The sequence below is a fragment of the Antedon bifida genome, chromosome 8 (genome assembly GCF_963402885.1).
Source record: "Antedon bifida chromosome 8, ecAntBifi1.1, whole genome shotgun sequence".
Classification (NCBI taxonomy): domain Eukaryota; kingdom Metazoa; phylum Echinodermata; class Crinoidea; order Comatulida; family Antedonidae; genus Antedon; species Antedon bifida.
This window is the reverse complement of record NC_136233.1, coordinates 7,594,906-7,616,662: the sequence shown is the minus strand read 5'-3', so window position 1 is coordinate 7,616,662 and position 21,757 is coordinate 7,594,906. Positions and strand designations below refer to the sequence as shown.

At 33.6% G+C, this 21,757-nt stretch overlaps 1 protein-coding gene across 1 annotated transcript; it reads left to right on the top strand.

Moving 5' to 3' along the window:
- The first annotated feature begins 1,836 nt into the window (after positions 1-1,836).
- On the top strand, positions 1,837-19,849 carry LOC144849533 (chromodomain Y-like protein 2). Its single transcript, XM_078706467.1, has 8 exons — positions 1,837-1,937; positions 5,430-5,985; positions 8,083-8,368; positions 12,082-12,208; positions 12,775-12,947; positions 16,350-16,560; positions 17,748-17,891; positions 19,251-19,849. The coding sequence occupies exons 1-8, from the start codon at positions 1,893-1,895 to the stop codon at positions 19,410-19,412; spliced, it is 1,704 nt and encodes a 567-aa protein (XP_078562593.1). The 5' UTR covers positions 1,837-1,892; the 3' UTR covers positions 19,413-19,849.
- Positions 19,850-21,757: the final 1,908 nt, after the last annotated feature.

Here is a 21,757-nt window from a genome sequence, read left to right as displayed (position 1 = left end):
CTCGGGTACCCCGAGTAAAAATAGGGATAATAGTAGATTTGTTCCATTCATTTGGAATTTCTCCTAGTTCGATAATTCTTTGGAACATAAACAAAAGAGAGTATTCAATATAAACACCCCCATTTTTAAGGAGTTCGTTTGTAATTCCGTCTGGCCCTGGCGCCTTATTATTTTTGGCATGTGCAAGAGCAATAGAAACAGTATTAATATTTAATTTGATATTATGTAGGAATGATTCCGAGTGTTCATTACTATTTGCATTATTATCATTAATATTAGTATTATTAGGATTGTCTGAACTTAGATCGGAACGTACCTTCTGGATAAACATCGACGTGTTAAGTGAGATGCAATCAGACATTCATGTGCATTTTTCCTAGAGTTTCCCAGTATTGTTTTACTGTTTGGTTCATTCTAACCTTTTCCGTAATAATTTCGTCCGAAAAAGGTGATAATACAACTGACCACTTACTGTTTATGTTTAGGGCCTCTTAGGGCTTTCCAGAAATCTTTACATCTTGGTCCACCTTTATTAGCAATTTTAATTGAATTATCGACTCTTTTCTTGTTAATCTTTTCTTTAATTAAAATGTTAGTATCGGCACGTTTTTCCAGGTAATTATTCCATAAAAATTCTGAAGTAGCATTATCTTTATCTTCTCTTTTAATGTACTTTCTATGCGTTCGTGCAGCATTTTTCCTACGTTTTATTGCAATATCAGCTTCTTTATCAAACCATGGTTTATGTTTATTATTAATTACCCTCTTTCCAATTCCATTTACCGCAGTTGAAATAACAATTGACTTCCATGCTTCCCAAATGTCATTAACATTATTGAAGTTGTTAACAATAACATCCCAGTTATCAAAGCCTAAGTTCAGTTCTTGGTGGTAAGCAGAATAATCTTGACCTTTATGTGTATCCCAAATAACTGACTTATTTTTTCTTTCACCTAAACTATACTGATTATTTTCATTAAGCCTATTAATTAAATTTAGGATCAACATGTTATGATCACTACCAATACTATAATGCCTAAGTTCGTCTCAATTAGCTTACTAATCGTATTAAGAATACATTTAGAAGAGAGCATATAGTCAATTGTACTGGTCTGATTACCTTTTACTCATGTTATTTTCCCTTCACAGAAGATAGTACGATTCAGTATTGATAAACTAGAATTATCACTGAACTCTAGTAACTTAATTCCGTTTGAGTTTAAAGTTCTATCACTATTTACAATTGCAATGCCTATATCCGACCATTAAAATCGCCTATTATCAGGATAGAGGGGTCATCCTCTTCGTTAATATTTTCTATCTTTAAAATTTCTAATAAGAGTTGATTATATAACTCTTTGTTAACTCCCTCGACGGGAAAATATACAACGGCAATATAAAAAGGTTTGTTATTAATATTCATTTTTAGCCACATCCTTTCATATTCATCTAAATTGCTTTCAAATAAGTTTTCATCGAGTACAACAATATAATTAGACACAAATAGGCCAATACCTCCTCCATTCTTAAGCTTCCTATTTTTACCGAACCATTTATACCCATTAACAGAGACTGTCAGCGACACCAAAGATATCTATATTATTGTTATATAAAAAGGATGAAACTTCATACATTTTAGGTCTGAGATGATTAACATTATTAAAGGCAATTTTAAGAGTTAACTCTTTAAAAGGTTTTTTAAACTGTTTACCTTTTTTACCTCCTCTTCTATGTCCTCCTAACCCTAACCCACTGAAAATGTAAAAAATACACAAACGGCGTTTCATAGTTATTGTTGGCTGGAAAAAATAAAAGTGTATTCTTATTGGTTGGTCGGCTGCTTATTGTTGTTTTGGCTAGCTTGACACAAGCGTTTTTTTTTTACATTTGAAATGGCGGAAGTGGGGGAAAAAACCCACGATGACTGTGTTTACGAGGTAAAAATTAACGAAAAATATAGCTTTGTAATTTAATGCCAAGAATAAAATGTACAATCCCATACTACTAGTAATGAATAATAGGCTTATATTAGCTAGGATTTGTGGCCATAGAGGTAGGCTAAACCTTTCTGTACGTTCTGACATATCATCCACCGCCAGTAGCCAGCAGAGGCCTAATAACGGGTGCAGGTGGGGAACAGACGATCGGGACCACGGACGATCGGGCCCACATTTTGCGGTCCCCGGACGATCGGGCCCACATTTTGCGGTCCCGATCGTCTTATGTGTTGGGCCCGATCGTCTTACCAGTTGGTCCCGATCATCCAGTATTTTCAGAACCACGTTGGGCCCGATCATCTTATTTACCACCAGTTGTTCCCGATCGTCTTAGGCTTAGCGTTGTATCCGATAGTGTTTTGTGTTATATAAAATAATGTGCCACATTTCATTCCTAGTGCTTAGTAAGTGTCAACGTGCTTTTCTTGCGTAAATTAAGATTTTAATTAAAAAGGTTAATTAGATTTTTCTGATTTTATCATAATTTTCCCCTAATTAACACTACTGGTTTAGGAATTTCTTACCCAATACTCTCGATTTATGAATAAATGTGATTGATTTTGATTGTTATTATTGTGTTGTATGTATTACCGTATTTAATTTTTGCTCTATACAGTGTGATATAACTTTAATTCTCTCCTCTCGGCCCGATCGTCTCTGGTCCCGATCGTCTACTCTTTCACCCCTGATGGGCCCGATTGTCGATAGTCCGTGGTCCTGATCGTCTGATAACCATGCAGGTCAACTCGGCCCTAAACTGTCTCGGCTAAAGTCAAGTCGGCCCAAAGTAAACTCGGCCCCAAGTCAAGTCAGCCTCAAATCAGCTCGGCCAAATACTAATCGGTCAACTTGGCCCCATTAAAGTATGGAACGCAAAAAGTGCTAATAGGCCTTGTTAATATTTTAATGGCAGGATTACAGTAGTAAGGTTAGGCCTAGACAAATAAAACGGAAAATTCAATATAAATTAAAAAATTATAAAAATAAAAACACTTTTCGTTTAATTGATAGGTAGTATTTATTTTAGTTTATTATTTTATTTATTATTTAGTATTATATTAATATTATTAGTTGTGATGTAGTCTCAGTATGTGTTGTTAGGTAGGCCTAGGCCTATATATTTAGATGTTCCCAGAATGAATCGAAATATTCTTGAATCTTGGATATATCTAGATATTATTAAATTACAGTAAAATAAAAATATTTATAACAAAATAATATATTTAAAATTATTTTATTCTTTTATCAATTCGCTTTTTGCGTTCTATACTTTACTGGGGCCGAGTTGACCGTTTAGTTTTTGGCCGAGTTGAAGTGGGAATGAGTTGGCGTGGAACCGACTTGACTTGGGGCCGAATTGACGTGGGGCCGACTTGACTTTGGCTGAGACAGTTTAGGGCCGAGTTGGATCGAATTCCTAATAATAATAAGTACAGAGTATACTGTGTAGCAGGCCGGTCCTAGACTTAGATTTAGTTAGGTATCTAGCCTCAGAGAGGCCTTTCTAGACTATAGGTTAACTGCTACTACTAGGCTAGCTGAATGATATTATGACTATTAAAAATGTTATGCTGATCTTGAATGAGAAGTGGAAAGATTGGTCACAACACAGTTGCATATGTTATACGCAATTTGAAATTGCTCAAGGAACTAAGTTTCTCTTACAGTTTCTTTGGCAAACGGCAAGAAGTCTGATGTACCACCTTGCGAAAAAAAAAGAGAAAAAAAAAAAAAAAAAGAGCCTTAACTTGGTGAGACTATAAAAAGAACCCAAACGGATCCCAAACAGTACCAAAGATATTCTTATAGTGATGCAGCATCCTATTGGTCAGATTTTTGTAATTGAATTTAAAAGGTTACTGATACCGACCCCACACAACACCACCGATATTCTCAAGCTCTAGGAGGAGGAGTAAAAACAAATGAGAGAGAGGCAGCATGGCTTTCATCATCTTCTCGTAAGCTGTTTTTCTTGGCATGTATCCAACAAATAGGCACTGTTACGTACAGTATAGGGATTTCTGTCAAAATCTTTACTACGATCAACACAGCGTTGCTACTATAATTAGAAGATTATCTAGTTCACCGGTGCCTCTTTCATCATTGAAAAATTCTATTATATTTGCCGTCATGAAAAATTTCTATTCATGTACTTTTTTTCGATGTTTGGCAGAAGGCGGATTTGTGGTTAATGCACAACATTAGCAACGTCCATGTGTGCCAGTATAACATTGGAGACCACATGCCTCCTTATCTGTTTATTTACGATACCACAGTCATGGTGGCAGGCCTGTTGCTTTTGCTGAAACGATGAGTGCTAAGATTGCCGAGATTTATCATCATCTTCAAAATAAATCTCCTGAAGGGGTATCTATTATCCTTGGTGACTTTAACAAGTGTTAAGTTAAATCATGTCCTACCTATTAACCTCTATCAATATGTAAATATTCCAACTAGGAAGGCGAAAACCATAGATCTCTGTTACAGTAAGATTAAGGACACGTACAAAGCTGAGAAGAAACCTGGGTATTGTGGTGCATCTTTTACCGAAGTACGTACAGAAGTGTAAGCATGAAAAACCTGTTATTAAATCTGTTAAGAATTGGAGCAAAGAAACTGAGAAAGAATTGAAGGACTGCTTTGATGATAGTGTACTAATTGGGATATTTTTCTAGATAATGCGGCTTCAATAGATAGCGCAACAGAATGCGTAACAGAAAATATTAAGTTCTGCGAGAACAACATTATACCAGATGTGTAATTTAAAGTTTATGCTAACAACAAACCGTGGATAACAAAAGAACAACGTGAGACAGTAGTAAACAGGAATTAGTAAACAGGAAGCCTTTAAATAACAATGACTTGGAGTGGCTTATTGAAATTAAAGGACTTGAAAGAAAAGTATGGCAAGAAAATAGAAGAAAGTTTTAACATGGAAAGGATTAAAATCTATAACAATTGGAAAGAAAGTAACTAAAGTTGAATTCAAATTTGGATTTAAACACTTTTTATACTCGGTTTGACTCAAATTGTTTTATTGATGACAAAGATAATGTGAAACAAGATATAAGAAATAACTTAATGATATTAATAATGTTTGATTTAGAATTAGACGTTAATACAATTAGGAATTGTTTTAAAAATGTAAAATCTGGTAAAGTTACAGGACCTGATGGTATCTCTGCGAAACTTCTCAAAAGGTTATGTCTTTCATAAATTATTCGCATACTATACCTGTGTTACACACAAGGTAAAAGGTGGCCGAAAACGACACCTGATATGCCACTCCCTCTGTGAATAGCTTCAAGAAAAGACTAGATCAAAGTATGCTCATTCCTAACCTTTTTCCACTACTATCAAGTATCAAGTCAATCAAATAATAATCAAACAATACCTTCACAATCACAATTTTGTTTGCGTTTCTTTTCATAGGTAGAAAAAGTTATCAATAGAAGAAAAACAAGACATGGAAAAATTCAGTACCTCATCAGGTGGAAAGGTTTCCCTAGCGATGATGACACCTGGGAACCACTTAAAAACCTTGCCAACTGCCGCAGTCACATAGATGAATTCAACGAAAAATGTGATTCTAAAGAAACATTGGAGGATACAAATAAAATCAAAGGAAATGGAAATATGACTGCAATAAAAATGTCAATGGTGCAAAACAATTTAAATAAAATTGATGATATAATAAATATTAGAACTACAAAAAGAAAGCATTCCATGGACTCGGATGCATATTTGATAAATGGTCCTGAACAAACTTGCAGCAACTCCACTGCATCTTTGTTCAATGAATCTGAAAGATTGGAAGATTTTCCCCTCAGTGGTAATCCTTTGAGCTATGTTAATGACTTTACAATTGAAAAAGCAGTGTTCAACCGTTCTTTTTCATTATCAGTCAATACTGAATATTCAAACCCCAAAGCTGATTTTGAAACGCCTGTAAAGCGCCACAGATGTTTAAGTCTACGCAGTTCAGATGGTATGTTCATTGTTCCTTTTGATACATGATTTTAGTCATTCTTTCAACAATTCATTGATCATTAATATACATTCAATCTATAATTCAATCATCCACTCAATTGCATACATGTTAAGTACGATGCATCACGCTTTTTGACCCAACCTCAAGCTTTACGCCACACACCTAAATTCTTGCTCTTTTTTACCACTCTCAATTTTTTTTTTTCAGATAACTAAATTCTGTTGTTTTTCATGCCTAGAATCACCAATCAACAACATAAAAACAAATTTTTGGGGGGAGGTTCCATATGCTGCTACGAACGCTTTGACCCAGTCCGCTGGGAAGTTTTGTCCTAATTTAGGCCGAAAATCATAGTTTCCAAAGGGTGGGGCCAAGGCCTAAACAATTTGAAAAGGCAGCGCTCCAATTTTTTTATTGTGATCAGCCTAGCCTTGTGTTTGTGCGCGTGGTTGCTCACTATGAAACAAGAATGATACACGCATTAACAAATTTCAATAGGCATAACGAAATTGCATGCTTGATAATATATATATCTCTCTACGCGGGTATGTTAATATTAGTAAGTTATATGCATTATTGTGCATATAACCTTATTGATTCTGTCAGAATCTTTATTAATTTATTTATTCTTTCCTTAGCACTACTATTTTGTCTGTCAATTATCTTGAGATCAATTTCATCTAGCTTTCAGAGTATGGACCACTTATGGTTAGGAATCGATGTGATTATCTTTCACTGTGCGAAATCAAAAATTACGCGGTCTATGCGCCTTTTAACAAAATCATGTTTATAATCATATCTTCACAAGCATCAATCATAATTAAACCATATTTGGTACTCAAACATTTAAGGTCATATTTCATCATATTGTATTGTAATACAAATATGTGCGTAGCGCATGTACTGTAACGTACAGTATGCGTATGCGTGCTTAAAGTTGTCAAAATTTATTTTCGATGAATAAGCATTTAAAAATTGCCATGAGGACTTAGATTTTTGCACACGCACTGCACTTTAAATGTTAATACGCACTCTTTTTGCCTGATTTCTGTTTTTTAACCTTTCTTTAGCAATTTCATCATATTTTTTTCACTTTTCAACTTGAAATCACGTTATAGGAGTGACAGGCTACGCACATGTAAGTTAACAAAACGATGGAAATATGCTAAATTTTAAAATTAATATAGATCGTCAGAATGCTCGGGAACCCCTATTTTGTATTTCATTTCTTAAAGTGTACCTGTATGTATCATATGCATGATTTATTATGAAATTAATAGAAAAAAAAGTTGATTACGTCATCATTAATTGCATATTATTAAATTTTAAAAAAAATTAATTTCGACAATCAAACAAACTGACATTTTCTTGGACTGAAATAACAAACTTAACATTAACCTTCTTCTTTAAAATGTTCATATATTATTTAGTTAAAAGTATATACTTAACAGTGCATAATTTTTTTAAATGTTTAAAGATATCATCGTAGTAAAAAATTATGATTCATTGCGGTATGTAATATGTATCGGCACCAAAGTGGTTACTGCATAGTTAAAATACACACAGATGAATTTTTCTTCAACATTTAGTCAGTTGTGTATTGCTCGGTGGTCTGTGCTCGCGTCTATAGCATTCAAGGTACCGAGATCGAAAACTAATTGTTGTTTATATCCGTATTGTTAGTTCAATTTCATTTCTTAATGTATAGATTATATTATACACATGATTTATAATGAAATCTAGCGAAAATGTAAATTATGTCTTTATTATTATGTAACAATGGTGGTTTATGACATTATACGCAGAGGGATCTTTGATCGGATTGTATTTGTGTTAACAAGATCCTATCTTTCATCTATTATAAATAATTATAGATTCTGACAAAATCAATCAATATCTTTTAAAAATCAATTCTCTTTATCTATAAATCAATGCATATAATTATAACCTACTGTATAATTCGTCATAGTGACGAATTAAATTTAGTTATTATTTTAAAATTAGTTTAAAACTCGTAAAACAATCAGGAGATCATCATTGTGATGGTTGTCAATATTAAGAGCACAACTTAACTATTCTCTAAACTTGTTTTAGAAAAGATATACCGAGATAATAACCATTTGTTAGCTGGTACTACAACATCACCAGACCTATTTCCAAAAACACCAATTGTGAAACTTCATGACCTGAATAGCTCATCTGCAGCAGGACAAGGAGTGGATTCCTGGCCTAATTTAAGGAAATTATTGACTCTCACTCATAAACAAAAAGACAAGGACAATACAAATAAGGATGAGCAAGTAATGGAGAACGCATCTATACAAAGAGCATTGCGTTCCAGTTCTAAGCAAAAATGCAAGGACAACAGCGAAAAAGATAGGCAAGTAATAAATCATTAAAAAAATTAAATAAAAACAACTTTGATTTTTAGAAGCATTCTATAGAAAGTCTGTATTAACTTGATGAGAACATTGTGTATTATTCAATTATACTGAATATATAAGAAGCTAGCATTGCAAACTATAATCAATACAATTCCACTCTGCGCCCTACAGTAGCTCAGTAGTAAAGAACTTGCCAATTATTGTATGGAACTTTTTTGTAGCCAAAATTAAACTTGTAGTTATTGCATGGACCTTATCCTCCAAAACATAATATAGTGTAAATTTGATCCAATTGGCTCTAATGGAGGCAACAAGAATCATCATATACTAATTAATGCAATCTTCAAAGCATAGACATCAGGATTTTTCTGATATGGCTCATCACTTTCCGATAATTTTTATAGAAACAATGTTAAAGCTATTAAGGTATTTATTAATGAGAACTTTGTTTTGCGGTCAAAATTTCGACCGCAAATCATTTTTAAAGGCCAACTCGCATAAAAAAACTTATACATCAAATCTAATTATTATGGCTTAAAACTACAAATCGCAAAATATAATTCTTGCCTCTTGTACAACATGAAGTTTTCTCGAGAAAATACAATTTTAGTTTACTTGTTACTTTAAGACTGCTCACTGGCTTTTGAAATTTCTGTCCTATCTTTTAATACTAGCAAGTCTGAAAATAATTTTAAAAAGTGGTCCAGAATTGGGACTGTGGTCCGGATTGCCTCCAAAATTTAATGGACTGATAGTATAGTAGTAAAAAACTATGAAAAATAAACTGTGTGGTAAAAAAATGTTATCAGATGACTAAATTATAGGTAATATAACTTGAATTTTATGTTTCTAGTATTTCTATTCAACTTCAGAGTTTTATTTTCATGATATAGCAAAAATTATCCACCGTATATCCACCATCTTTTTCGCGCCGCAGCTTTAGCCACCAATGTCCCAAGAGGACTTTAAGCTTTATCGTCGCGGTAGCTATAGTTCTACAGGTAAGGCTGACAGTTTTGGGAATTTGTAAACTCTACTATAATTTATAGGTCCCAGCTGCTGGACCCAAAAAAACATCTGGGAAAAGAGTCTATTAGGGCTCATAGTTGAACGATTTTGGATTCTCGCCCTTTGATTGGTTGATGCGAATCAACAGACTGTGGAAGAATTTTCTCACTTGTACCACCGTGAAGTCACGTTGTCTCTAGAGGGTATTCAGTTGCATGCCTACAGGTTGAGGTCACACACACACACACAGCACATTAAAGTTCAAAATTGACCATTTTCAAATGCCATTTTTTAATTAGTACAGTAGATTAATATTTGTTGGCAAATAATATATTTTTGGAAAGGTACACATGTCTTCTTTCAAATGCTGTTGAAAATTAGCAGAAATATCAATTATTCAATGAAATACAACCAGATTACTTACACCCACCAAAATGGGCATGATGTGATTTATAATTAAATAGACATGTTAGATTTTTTAGATTAACCAACATATTTTTATTTTGTTACACATTTCCATGGTAACAAAAACATATTTTCTATAAATTATTAATAAACAATGATTAATTTTAAAATTCCGAGCGGCGTTTTTTGTAAGAAATATTTCTTGTTCACCTTATAGGGAGTCACCAGACATGTTATTAAACTACCTAACTACTGAAAAAAAGTCTTCCTGGTTTTTGTTGCAGAATTTTGCCAAATTTGGTATTTGACTATTTTACAAATACAAATATTTGATTTATGTACGGTACAATGAACCAGATATTATATTTAAAATTCATGCCTAGGTACCTGATTGGTTTGAGAAATTGAAATAAAACCAGATATTATTTAAAATTCATGCCTGTACCGATTGGTTTGAGAAATTGAAATAAAAATAAAATGTTTTAGCTTCATAAAAGCACGTTTATTTTTGCAATTTTCACAGCTTACAACAAACAAAATGCTGTTTGATCTTTCCTAAATTGTTTGTTTTTTTCTCTTTTGTGGTGTAATCTACCACATTTATTCATTCATCATAATTATTACAAATATTAACATACTCTCTTTTTTTTCATTATTTTCTTGAATTTAGGATACTCAAGGTTATAGTAAATAAAAGTAAACAATGCATATTATAATAATGTTTACAATACAGTGTAGTATTATATCTAAAATGGCTATATAAAATATCTCATCAGGAGGTGGGAACACCAGAATGATTAATAAAAAGTATCATATATTGTAAATACATGAATGTGCATAAAAAACTAGCACCATTTGCATTGCAGATTTTTTTTTCACTTTTGTTGTGTAACTAACATAAACTGAATGTATTCAAAATGAATTCATGTAATATAATTATGCTACATTTAAATCAAACCTACGGCAGTCATATCAACTACATTAGATTTAAAGACCACCCATGGATTTTGACAAAATGTTTTTTTAATTCATTATATATATTTATTTTATAATTAGAATAGGTAGCAATGGTATATAATCGTTTTTTTGTACAATTTCCACAGCCAAGAATGAGCTCTTTAAAAGAGCTTTTTACTACCATCAATATTTTTAAAAATGTTATCTATATTTCCCCATAATTTCTTGTTACCTGGACATTCAAAGAAGTTTTCCATCGTCTAAGGCATCACAGTTATTGCATTTACTGGTTACTCATATTCCACATATATTTTTAAACGACTATTGGTAGGAAAAGTTACTGTAGATTCAACAATTTATAATTAAATTGTGCATATAGTTTTTTTTTTCCATTTTAATACTTTTTGTTTCCAAACTTCTGACCATTTTATTGTATTTTTAAAAACATTCTCCCATTTACGTATACATTAAGGAGGAATAAAAATGCTGTTGACAAAGTATAAATATGTGGTCGTTTCTAAAATTGTATCGATTACGTCACATTTTGTAACCATATTATTTACCTGTTTATTGTTTTTCTTAATTACATTTATCCACATTTTGGAATTGCCTCAACGTGTATTCACTAATCCAATTTCTTTTTATACCCAAATTATTCTTTATTTCACTTCACGATTAAAGGAAACAATGTGTTTCACTTTTGTAAACCCTGATGAAACCCAATTTTTATAAAATAAAGCCTTGTTTATTTATTTTTAATATTCTTATTTCCCCTTTGAAATAATTTCATAATAAGTTGAACAAATTGTATATTCAAAATAGGCATGCTTTTTCATAAGTTTGCATTCAATATTAGCCATTTTTAAGCGCACAGTTTTTAAAGTTTAACATTGCGTCATTATTTTGCAATTTAAGTTCAAAATGTCCTGAAATGTATAGAAAGTTGAAATTAATCTTGCGCATTTTAAAATTTTAAATGCTTGTGTACGCGTAACTTTTTGTATAACAAAACAATTTTTACTCCACAGAAAGTTGACACTTGATATGAATTAAATTTTCACTTTCACTAAAATGACTTTTTTTAGTTTTTAATCTACAGTATGATCAATCATTGAAATTCATAAATTCGCGCGTAAGTCAAGTTGTGCAACTCTGATATGTTGACAAAGTTACACAATTTTATGTTTACACGCACACAAAAAAGGGCAGAAAGTAAAAGATGAGGATGATTCTATACAATCACAATGAGTTATCTAATCATTTTATCTTTTTAGAATCTACTGTTTTTGTGAATCTAAGATTTGAATTACTGTATAATTATTAATATCAATATTTTCAGGAGATTGAGTTTGCGACCTATAGAATGCTTATTCAAGTTTAAAGAGATAGTGGTACGCAAATATAATGGTTATACGCAAGTCTGGTTTTTTACAGGTTCAACTGTTAGAAATTCATTAAATCCAAAGGTATGTATTAGTATACAAATAATGAATGTTTAAGAGTTGGATGGTGAAAATAGAGTAAGAAGTCTTTCAACTCATGAAATATTCTCACCATCACCAACCTTTTATTATTTGTTTTATAACACACCTACTGTTCAACAAGGCCATATACATGGCTGCAGTCACATGCTCAAGTTAGTGTTTACTGACCAACTGACCGACATAGTGAGCTGTAGAGTCGCGTTGCACGTGACTAAAAGTAAACTGTTATAAAGTTCTCCATCTTTAATTATTGTCCAAGGCTAGGCTGGGAAACTAGGCAATTCACAAAGGCAGCGTCATCATTCATTAGTGCAAAATAAATGCACATGATTCACAATCAAAAAATATAAAATGCTAAGCAGAACAAAAAACTATTCGAATATGAGCTCTTGCCCAGAATGACTGCTTACACAATATGAATTGAAAGATACACTTTATCATCTATTAATCGTTGTTAAACACTTTGTATAATGTTTTGCGATGTCATTGGCCATTTTTCAATCATTGTTTTGTGAATGTCTCTTTTTATTGTTTAATGTCATTGTCAGGTATTTCACGAGTTGACAGCAATTTTAACAAATTCAGTGAAGGATAGTAATTCTGTCTTCCTACTTCATGGTGCTGGAAATATTTTCTGCTCAGGTGTGGATTTAAGATTTTTGGCACATCGATGTAATGAAAGTCGCAAAAAAGCTGCAAGGCAAATGTCAGAAGCAATAAGGTAGACAGTTTCACAGTTTATTAATATTAGGTTATATGCAACCTGTTGATTCTGTTAGAATCTTTTTTATTTAGTTCTTTGCTTTCAACAATTTTTTTAGATCTGTTTCAATAATCTACTTTTCACACTATAGACTCACTCTAGCCATTCGCTGAGTCACCAACGGTGATTATGAAATTAACATTGGGACATAATGTTATATTCATACAGCAAATCTTGCTTTTTTAAACAAGTATGTCTTAAAAGAAGCCTCTTAAAAAGAGCCACTGACTGTGCATATTTAATGCAGTTTGGAAGGGAATTCCAAAGCATAGGAGCTGCATAAGATAATGCACGGTGACCATGAGATGGTCTTCACTTTAGCAGGAACAAGACGATTCTAAAAATTGGAATGAAGACTGCGACAAGAGGATTGTGGAGTGAGAACATTGTCGATGTACCTCGGTGCAAGGCCTTGAAGAGATTTATGTGTGAGCAACAATATCTTGAAGTTGACGCGCTCATTCACAGGAAGCCAGTGCAGTTCATGCAAGATAGGTGTTATGTGGTCTCTACACTTAATTCGACACACTAGACGGGCAGCACTATTTCGTAACATCTGCAACTTCCTAAGCAGTGCGACATGAATACTGTTACAGTAGTCCAGACGTGATGATATAAAGGCATGCACAAGTTGTGTAGTTGTTTCCCTATCTAGAAACCTACGAATTAGACCAATCTTCCTAATCCCAACCATAGCAGAGTGACAGATGGCATTGATGTTTGCATCCATCCGCAAGTGGGAATCCATGTAAACACCAAGATTTCAAACTTCTGGGGATCTAATACAGAAGATAGTTGCAATGGCAATTTTCGGAATCATGAGGTAATATGGATAAACTCTGTCTTCTGTATGTTGAGTTTCAGATGATTGGATAATGACCATGTGTGTATGTCTTTCAAACATGCAGAGATTTGACATTGTATTATGAAGATTACTGGGCGCAAAATCTAAGAAATACAGCTGTGTATTGTCAGCATAAAACATGCAGTTTAGACCATGTGCATTAATGATTTACTGTAACTTAAGTGGAGTGGTGTATAGATAAAAAGAAGGGGTCCAATAATGGATCCTTGAGGAACGCCGCATGACAAACTGCGTGATGATGATGAAATGGAACGCACTTTAATGACATAAGTGCGAGAAACTAAATATGACTCAATCCAAGTGATGGCCAGAGAGACCATATATTGATTTCAGACGATGAAGTAGAAGAGAATGGTTGACAGTATCAAAAGCAGCAGAATAGTCCAATAGAACTTTGTGACCAGTATCAATGGCCCTTATCAAATCGCTGTGTGCACGGACTAGTGCTGTTTCAGTACTGTGGTTGGCCCTGTATGCAGACTGAAAGTTTCCCAGATGTTTATATTCTTCAAGGTAATTCTGAAGCTGTATGCATGCAATTCTTTCAAGCACCTTGGAAAGAAAGGAAATGTTTGAGATAGGTCGGTAGTTAGCAAGTACATTATGATCCAGCTTAGGTTTTTTAATTATAGCAGTGATGATAGCGTGCTTTAAATGTGATGGAAATTTACCTGTTGAAAATGAGGTGTTGATAATGGTTGTTATACATATTATGACTCATTTATGTGGGTTTTCAGCAAAGATGTAGGATCAAGGTCATATGATCGTGTGCGCGATGCTATGATTATTTCCAATATGTTCTCTGACATCAAAACATACCAGTTTTCCAGACTTGAAGTAGGTGGTGGTTTTACTGCAGGTTCTGGAGGTAAATCGGCACTTGAACTTAAGATATGGTCGTTGACCTTCTGAATTTATCTCTGAAAAAGTCAGCAAACTCTTAAGTGAGGGCCTCTGGTTCAGCATATGAAGGCAAAACCTGACCATGACCTAGATCTGTAAGTTTGTTTACTAAATGAAAAAGGTTACGCTGATCGCATTCCTGAAAACGAATGGTGTGTACTGTTTCTTTGCTTCTCTAAGGTGTTATGAGTAGTCACGACAGGAATGATGATAAGATTGTTTATCAGTACTGCTGTTCAACTTCTTCCACTTTCTCTCTGCAATACGCTTTAGACGTTTCTCACTCCGAGGTTGATCGTTGTACCACGGAGTGTGGGGGCGTAAAGTGATTTTACGGTCGCAAGCTTGTCAAGAAGATTTCCAAGAAGAGAATTGTATTGTTGGACTAGGGTGTTTAGGCAGTCTGAAGGATTGAGTAACAGTGATGATGAATGAATATCATCACATAACTCAACATGATTGATTTCCTTAAGCTTGCGCTGCTGTCTGTGCACAACAATAGAAGGTGGACGACTCAGGTTGACCAAAGCAGTTAAAGCCATATGATCAGATGGCAAGTTGTCATAGCAGTCGAGAGCCGATACAAAATTACTGGAGGTACGTGTACAGTAATTATGAGGTCTAGTGTGTTACCATCAACATGAGTAGGCATTTCTATGTGGTTCTTCAGGCAAGCTGATTGTAAAATATCAAGAAAAGTATTAGCATGAGTATCACCATCATTTATTCACATGGAATTTAAAATCACCGGCAATTAGTTATTCCACATTATCATTGCAGGGGGAGACCTGCTCAAGTAAAGATGAGAAATCATCAAAGAACATTTCAGGATAAGTTTGTTCTTTGCTGAAGGAGGAGGGTGATAAACTATAAAGACTCTTAAAGCTGTGCTAGATACTGGTGTTGAGACACTAAGATCGATGTATTCAAGTGCTTTGAAGGAAGTAGTATCATGGAGATGAACATTAAAAGAACTCTGCCTCCTCTAGAAGAATGTGGTAAACATCATCACGTGTAAACCAAGTCTCTGTTACTTACAGTCATTATATCGACCTTGTGTTCAATGAAGTCACACAAATGATTTGCGTTTTAGAGAGCGAGCATTCCATAGTGCAAAGCAGGAGTCAGGAGCCCGAGATGAGGTGATGTTTCGAGGAAAAAATGCCATGTTACTGCTCTTAACACCACAAGAAAACGTAGTAATAATGTGCTTAGCTCTATTCTTGATTTTAGGAATTTGCTTATGCACGACAACCCCTAGAAACAGGCAGAAAAATATTTAAATCTTTTAACGTATTATTTCAACTTTAATGTAAGCTTTGAAGGTTTTCCTTTTCTGATTTAAATCTCTTCTGGTCTTACTCTTAGTTAAATCCTTCATAATATAGTAATTTTAAGCAAACTCAGTTTTTCTAAGGTTCCCATAAAATTGCATGCGTATCTGAATTTGACCAACCACCAAGATCATCTGAAGTTTAGTGTTTAAGACGTTAGCTTTGAAATGTGCCATTTTTACAGTAATTGTCCAATCCATTATCTATCAGTCAAGCAAAAAAATATAATGATAGATATTTTCCTCTTTTTCATTACAGAAAATTCATAGATATACTAATTAACTTTCCAAAGATAATTGTGGCTGCAGTGAATGGCTCCGCTACAGGCTTAGGATCGGCCATCTTGCCTTTATGCGACATTGTATATGCTTCTGACAAGGCTGTCTTCTCAACACCGTATGGCAGCTTAGCTCAGGTCCCTGAGGGTTGTTCATCGGTTACTTTTCCTGCTTGTATGGGAAATGCAATGGTGAGTTGAAATCATTTTCAATTTTTATTTCTATCATTTTAGTGTACAATTTTTAAAAATAATTCATAGTATTTTAAAATGAAAAGTAATTTTCAGCTTGGATATTTTACCTAGATTCGAAATCAAGCATTTCTAAATATTAAAATTAAAAGACATTTTCCAAAAACAAACATTTCACAATTAACACCTGGCTAGCAGTTACCCATGCTTTGCACTGTATTTTTCTACCTTAATAAGGACTTTACAAAACACGAAGGGAAGTTATAGGACGGTGCTCATGAATTATGCATGAGCTTTAATAAAGTAGGCGGAGCTTAGCGTGAAATTCCGTCGTCTTAACTTTTTGAGAACTTTTTATTCTAAGCAATGACAATGATTTATTTGATAATATATTATTAAATTTCTAATTGACAAATTCTGTAAGTCATTGGCTAAACAGTTCTAGTTGGCCGGAAATGGCGGGCAGCAATCAACAACACATAGCCTACTTTACATGCGATAAGATAACATTTGTTCAATTAATACGAACGTCAAGGGTCCCAGATTAAATAAAACTAGTCCTACTTCTCAGCATACACACATTGAGAGAAGTATGTGTGAACTATAATAGTAATACGACTCCTCTACGAGAATCCAAGTCTTTTTCACGACATGGAAGAAATTTTCTATTGATGAGAAACAATGCTGTGCAGGGAAGCGTAACCAACAGAAATAGCATAGTGCAGGGAGCATATTTTTGGAGGACAAGTTACTTAAAAATGTGTAATTCAACAGTCCTTATTTCTTATGGGCAAAATTGTTACTGTAAAAAATTAGCCTACATCATGGTATGATGATGAAAATGTTTTGATCGCGAAAAATTCAATGGAAAAATATGAAAAGCAAAACATATAAGTGTATTTAAAGCATGCACTGCTATCACCACAATAAAATGGTGGTGGCAATCTATTCTTCTATTTAGGCCAGGCTGCCCAGAACGTGTGCCCATTTTACCCCCGCTGGATCTGCCACTGCAAAAGGATCGATGGCATACAGTATCAACTTTCTACAATCATACGTACACACATGTCACATTTGCGCTAATAACCTAAGATTGCTGTTACCAATTATCTCTGCTTTTGTCTTCAATCACAAAATCATCTATAATTTGTCAAAATCTAGTTTTATATGGATTTGTTTGATTTTAGGCCAATGAGATGCTAATTGGTGGGCGTAAGCTAACAGCATTGGAGGCCTATGCATGTGGACTTGTCTCCCATGTATTCTGGCCTAGCAGTTTTATGCAAGAAGTCATACCCAGAGTTCAAAATATTGTTGAAAACTCTAGCAAGGTAATATGTTTTTAATTATTATTAGTTGCAATAATAAAATTGATATTATGTAGAAATAGAAAAATAGATATTCCAAATTACATAAAGATGTACATGCAAACATATAGCAATTGATAATAAAAAGTTTGTATAAGGGGTCTTCCTAGAACTGTCAAAAGCATTTGACTCTATGAGTCATGAAATATTGCTTGATAAACTAAAGGCATTATGGTATAAGAGGCATGCTGTATAATGGTGTGTAAACTATTGAAGTCAGTTTTAAAAAATCGAAGGATGTAAATCGGATTACACAGAGATAAAACAAAGGGTGCCTCAGGGCTCGATATTAGGACCGTTATTGTTCCTATTATGTTAATGATATGCCTGGTATATGTACACAAACAAACAATAATTTTCGCAGATGAAAAATGTTTTCTTAGAACATGATAATATTGATACTGTATTTAATATAATGAATAATGAAATACATCACATCAAGTATGTGGTTCAAAGCAAACATGCTTACTGTAAATGTATCAAAAACAAAATAAATATTGTTTAGAGGCAAAACTAAAGCAATTGATATTGGCCTAAATATACTTAAAATAAACAATGTGTATTAGAACATGTAGAGAGCATTTCTTGGTATTGAACATTCTATAGACATCAAAATTTAAAGTCTTACTAAGTATATACAACTCATTGATCTTACCAAATACATCATATTGTGTAACAGTTCGGTGCACAACTGATGGCAAAAACATGAAACGTATCCATGTACTCCAAAAAAGGCTTAAGAACTACTACCATCCATCTTTACCACTATTTATTAAAACTAAATCTCTTACCGTTTATGACCTATATAAAAAATGTATTTCACTTTTTATGTTTAAATACAAAAAAAATCAATTGCCATCAAATTTTAATTCCATTTTCCAAACATATGACTCTATACATTATACATGATACGAGAAACAAAAATAATTTGTATATCACTAGGGACTATCTTATGAAGGGCCAAGAATATGGAATAATATCAGTAACGAAATTAGATTAAGTTAAAATTTGTATAATTTAAAAAAAATATTAACAGTTTTTATATTATTGATCTGAAAATTGTATAATTTTTATATAATTCAATTATCAATTGTTTTTATTAATAATTTATTTAATAATATTTTAAAATGTTGATGTTCTAGTTGTTTCTCCCCCCAGTGGTGCCCAATTTAAAGATTGCTTGCTGTGGTGTCCTTTGTCCACTTATATATTAATTATGCTCTTTATCGGTTGTATATTTATTATGTTACTCTGTATGTTGCTCCATTAGTGATTTAATCATAATAGTCTTATGAATAATCTTTAGCCTATAATTTATTTCAGGCAATGCAAATGTCTAAGGCTCTTATCCGTAGCAACAATCGTGCTAAGATGGAAAACGCAAATGAATGCGAGTGCTCAATGCTGGAAAAATGCTGGACTTCACTTGAGGGATACAAGGCTATTGCAAAATATATTGAAAAAAACAAAGATATCTACATTTGATTGGAAGATTTAATTGTGAATGATGCAGTGTGCTACAGTTACTAATTCCAATTGTTACTAATTGAAATAGCCCTTTATTGTGAAGATTTTATGATGTTCCAAATCAGAATACAATACAAGGAGACTGAAAAGTTATTGTGACCTTTGATTCTCTATACTGTATTCATTTTTGCTGAGCTTAAGTGGCTGTGTGCAGTAAATAGCAAGATCTTTTTAAAATTAATTAAATAATTTAAATTTCAAATTTCCATTGTAGATTGTTGAAAATAAGAGTCTTAACTGAACTCACGAATCTTGACAAGAAAATGTTAACTGAAAGTAGGTTGATATATGGTGTGAAAATAAATATTTATGATAGTTTTAAAGGTGCTTTTTTATAAAACCTTCCTTATACAGTAATTAAAGTGTACAATGTACTCTATTTATAGTTTGTATTTAGTGTTTAATTAGCTGTCAGAGTGTGTTTACTCATTGTACCTCCATCGTTTCCTCAATTGACTAAAACAACTAAATTGGGTTCTTCATGTGTGCGTATAGCAAGTGAAACAATAGAATGGTCAGATTGTATAGGAGGCTGGATATTAATATTGAGTCTACAAAGGTATGTGATAATAGAAAAAAAATCCAATCGACGGTGGATATCTGCAGAGTATCAGCTTACAATATGAAAAAAAGTGTGATGAACATTTGAACGAAACAAAAACCGATACAGCATAGGAGACAGACCATCGTTTTCACCCATCCATCCCATCTTGGTTGGGATAATAAATGTTCCTGGAAAGTCAGCGTTAAATAGCGAGCAGTAACGTTAACGAAAAGTTAAAAGCAATCTGCAAACAGTGATTAAAAGGTGTACTCAAACTAGTCGAACTTGTGAGGCTTCCCGTCTTTTCCTCTACTAACAGAGGCCCCCGGAAAAGCGAAGTCGAATTCCCTTTTGGTAGAGCTCCTGCTGGACTTTTGACCCCCATTTCTTTTTTTCTCTGAGGTCCTCCAGTGTAAGGTCATCAATGATATAATAATAAAGTTTGAATCTCGAATCTTTGAATCTTGAATCTTAATAAGTTTTGGCTTCTACAGAATACAGAAATGTATTGGTCCAAAAGGAAATTCGTTTTGGTGACAAGCTCTCTAGTCACTTTGAGGACCGCCACGTTGTCTTGGTAAAAGGATAGTTTAACCAGCATGTTTCTAGTACCGTAACTTTGCCGTGTAGTGGGCCACTTTCCCGTCCCGATCGAGTCTTTCAATAATACCTTGTATTCCTATTTTTTCAAAGATTTTACTAGCTAGCTCCCTCTATGCAATTTTCATTTTCCACTTGGTTTGGACCAACTATTCTGATGTTATTTCTTCTAGAAAATCTCTCCTGTCTATTAATAAGGGCGGCCTGTTTAAAAACTGCATCCTCCATCCTTTAGTTAGTTGGGACAGGAGCTGCAAATCCATATGGATCGTATATACAACCACCATCGAAATTTGCTGAAAGAAGCAATTTAACACTGTTTTTCAAAGTTCGGAACGTCCGTAATTATTACGGAAATTCGCCCAAATATTACGGAAGTAGGGAAATGAAAATAAATATAGTCTTTTCCAACCCTGAACTTCTATAACGTTAATAGTTAATCTATAATATGATGAAATGGGATCTAAATTTTAATTTAGTGGCAGAAAAAAACATTTAGTATGAAATTAAGGGTGTTGCCCGGGCAACTGAACACCACTGCGTCCGCCCCTGCACTGAAACGAACGCGATAACCCTATACTATATAAACTATCAAGTATAGCAAGGAACTTGTTGATTGCACTTTTGTCCATTAATGTATGAAAAAATTGTTTTGTCGAAGTTGATAATGTAAGCTATTCACATTAAATTAATAGGATAGTTTTATGTTAACATTATTGCGAAAATATCAAGAAACAAAAACAACAGTTGTTGCTGAATGCAACCGGCAAAAATAAACCGGGAAAGGGGGTCCTTTCAAATTGAACAGACACTCTGTTCATTCTAAATTAAGCAATTTATTCCCTCTGTCTCTTTTGTATTGTCTCACACTAGGCATTATTCGTACATAAGATAGCGAATGATTAGCTTTGGTAGTGGAAGCGAACTTAACTTTCGAACCTAACTAAATTTCGGCCAAAATAGTCGCGAATAAACAACATGGAGAGATGTTTCAAAGACCGGGGAGTATCGTTCATTGTAATCAGGTGTGATATTAGAGGCTTTGCAGATTCTCGAATGTTGCCATTGCTGTCATAAAGACAAACAATATCTGATCCTTCAATAACAACACTCGCTGTCTCTGATATGTATGGCAAACCAATCAGAAGTGGTAGGAGGG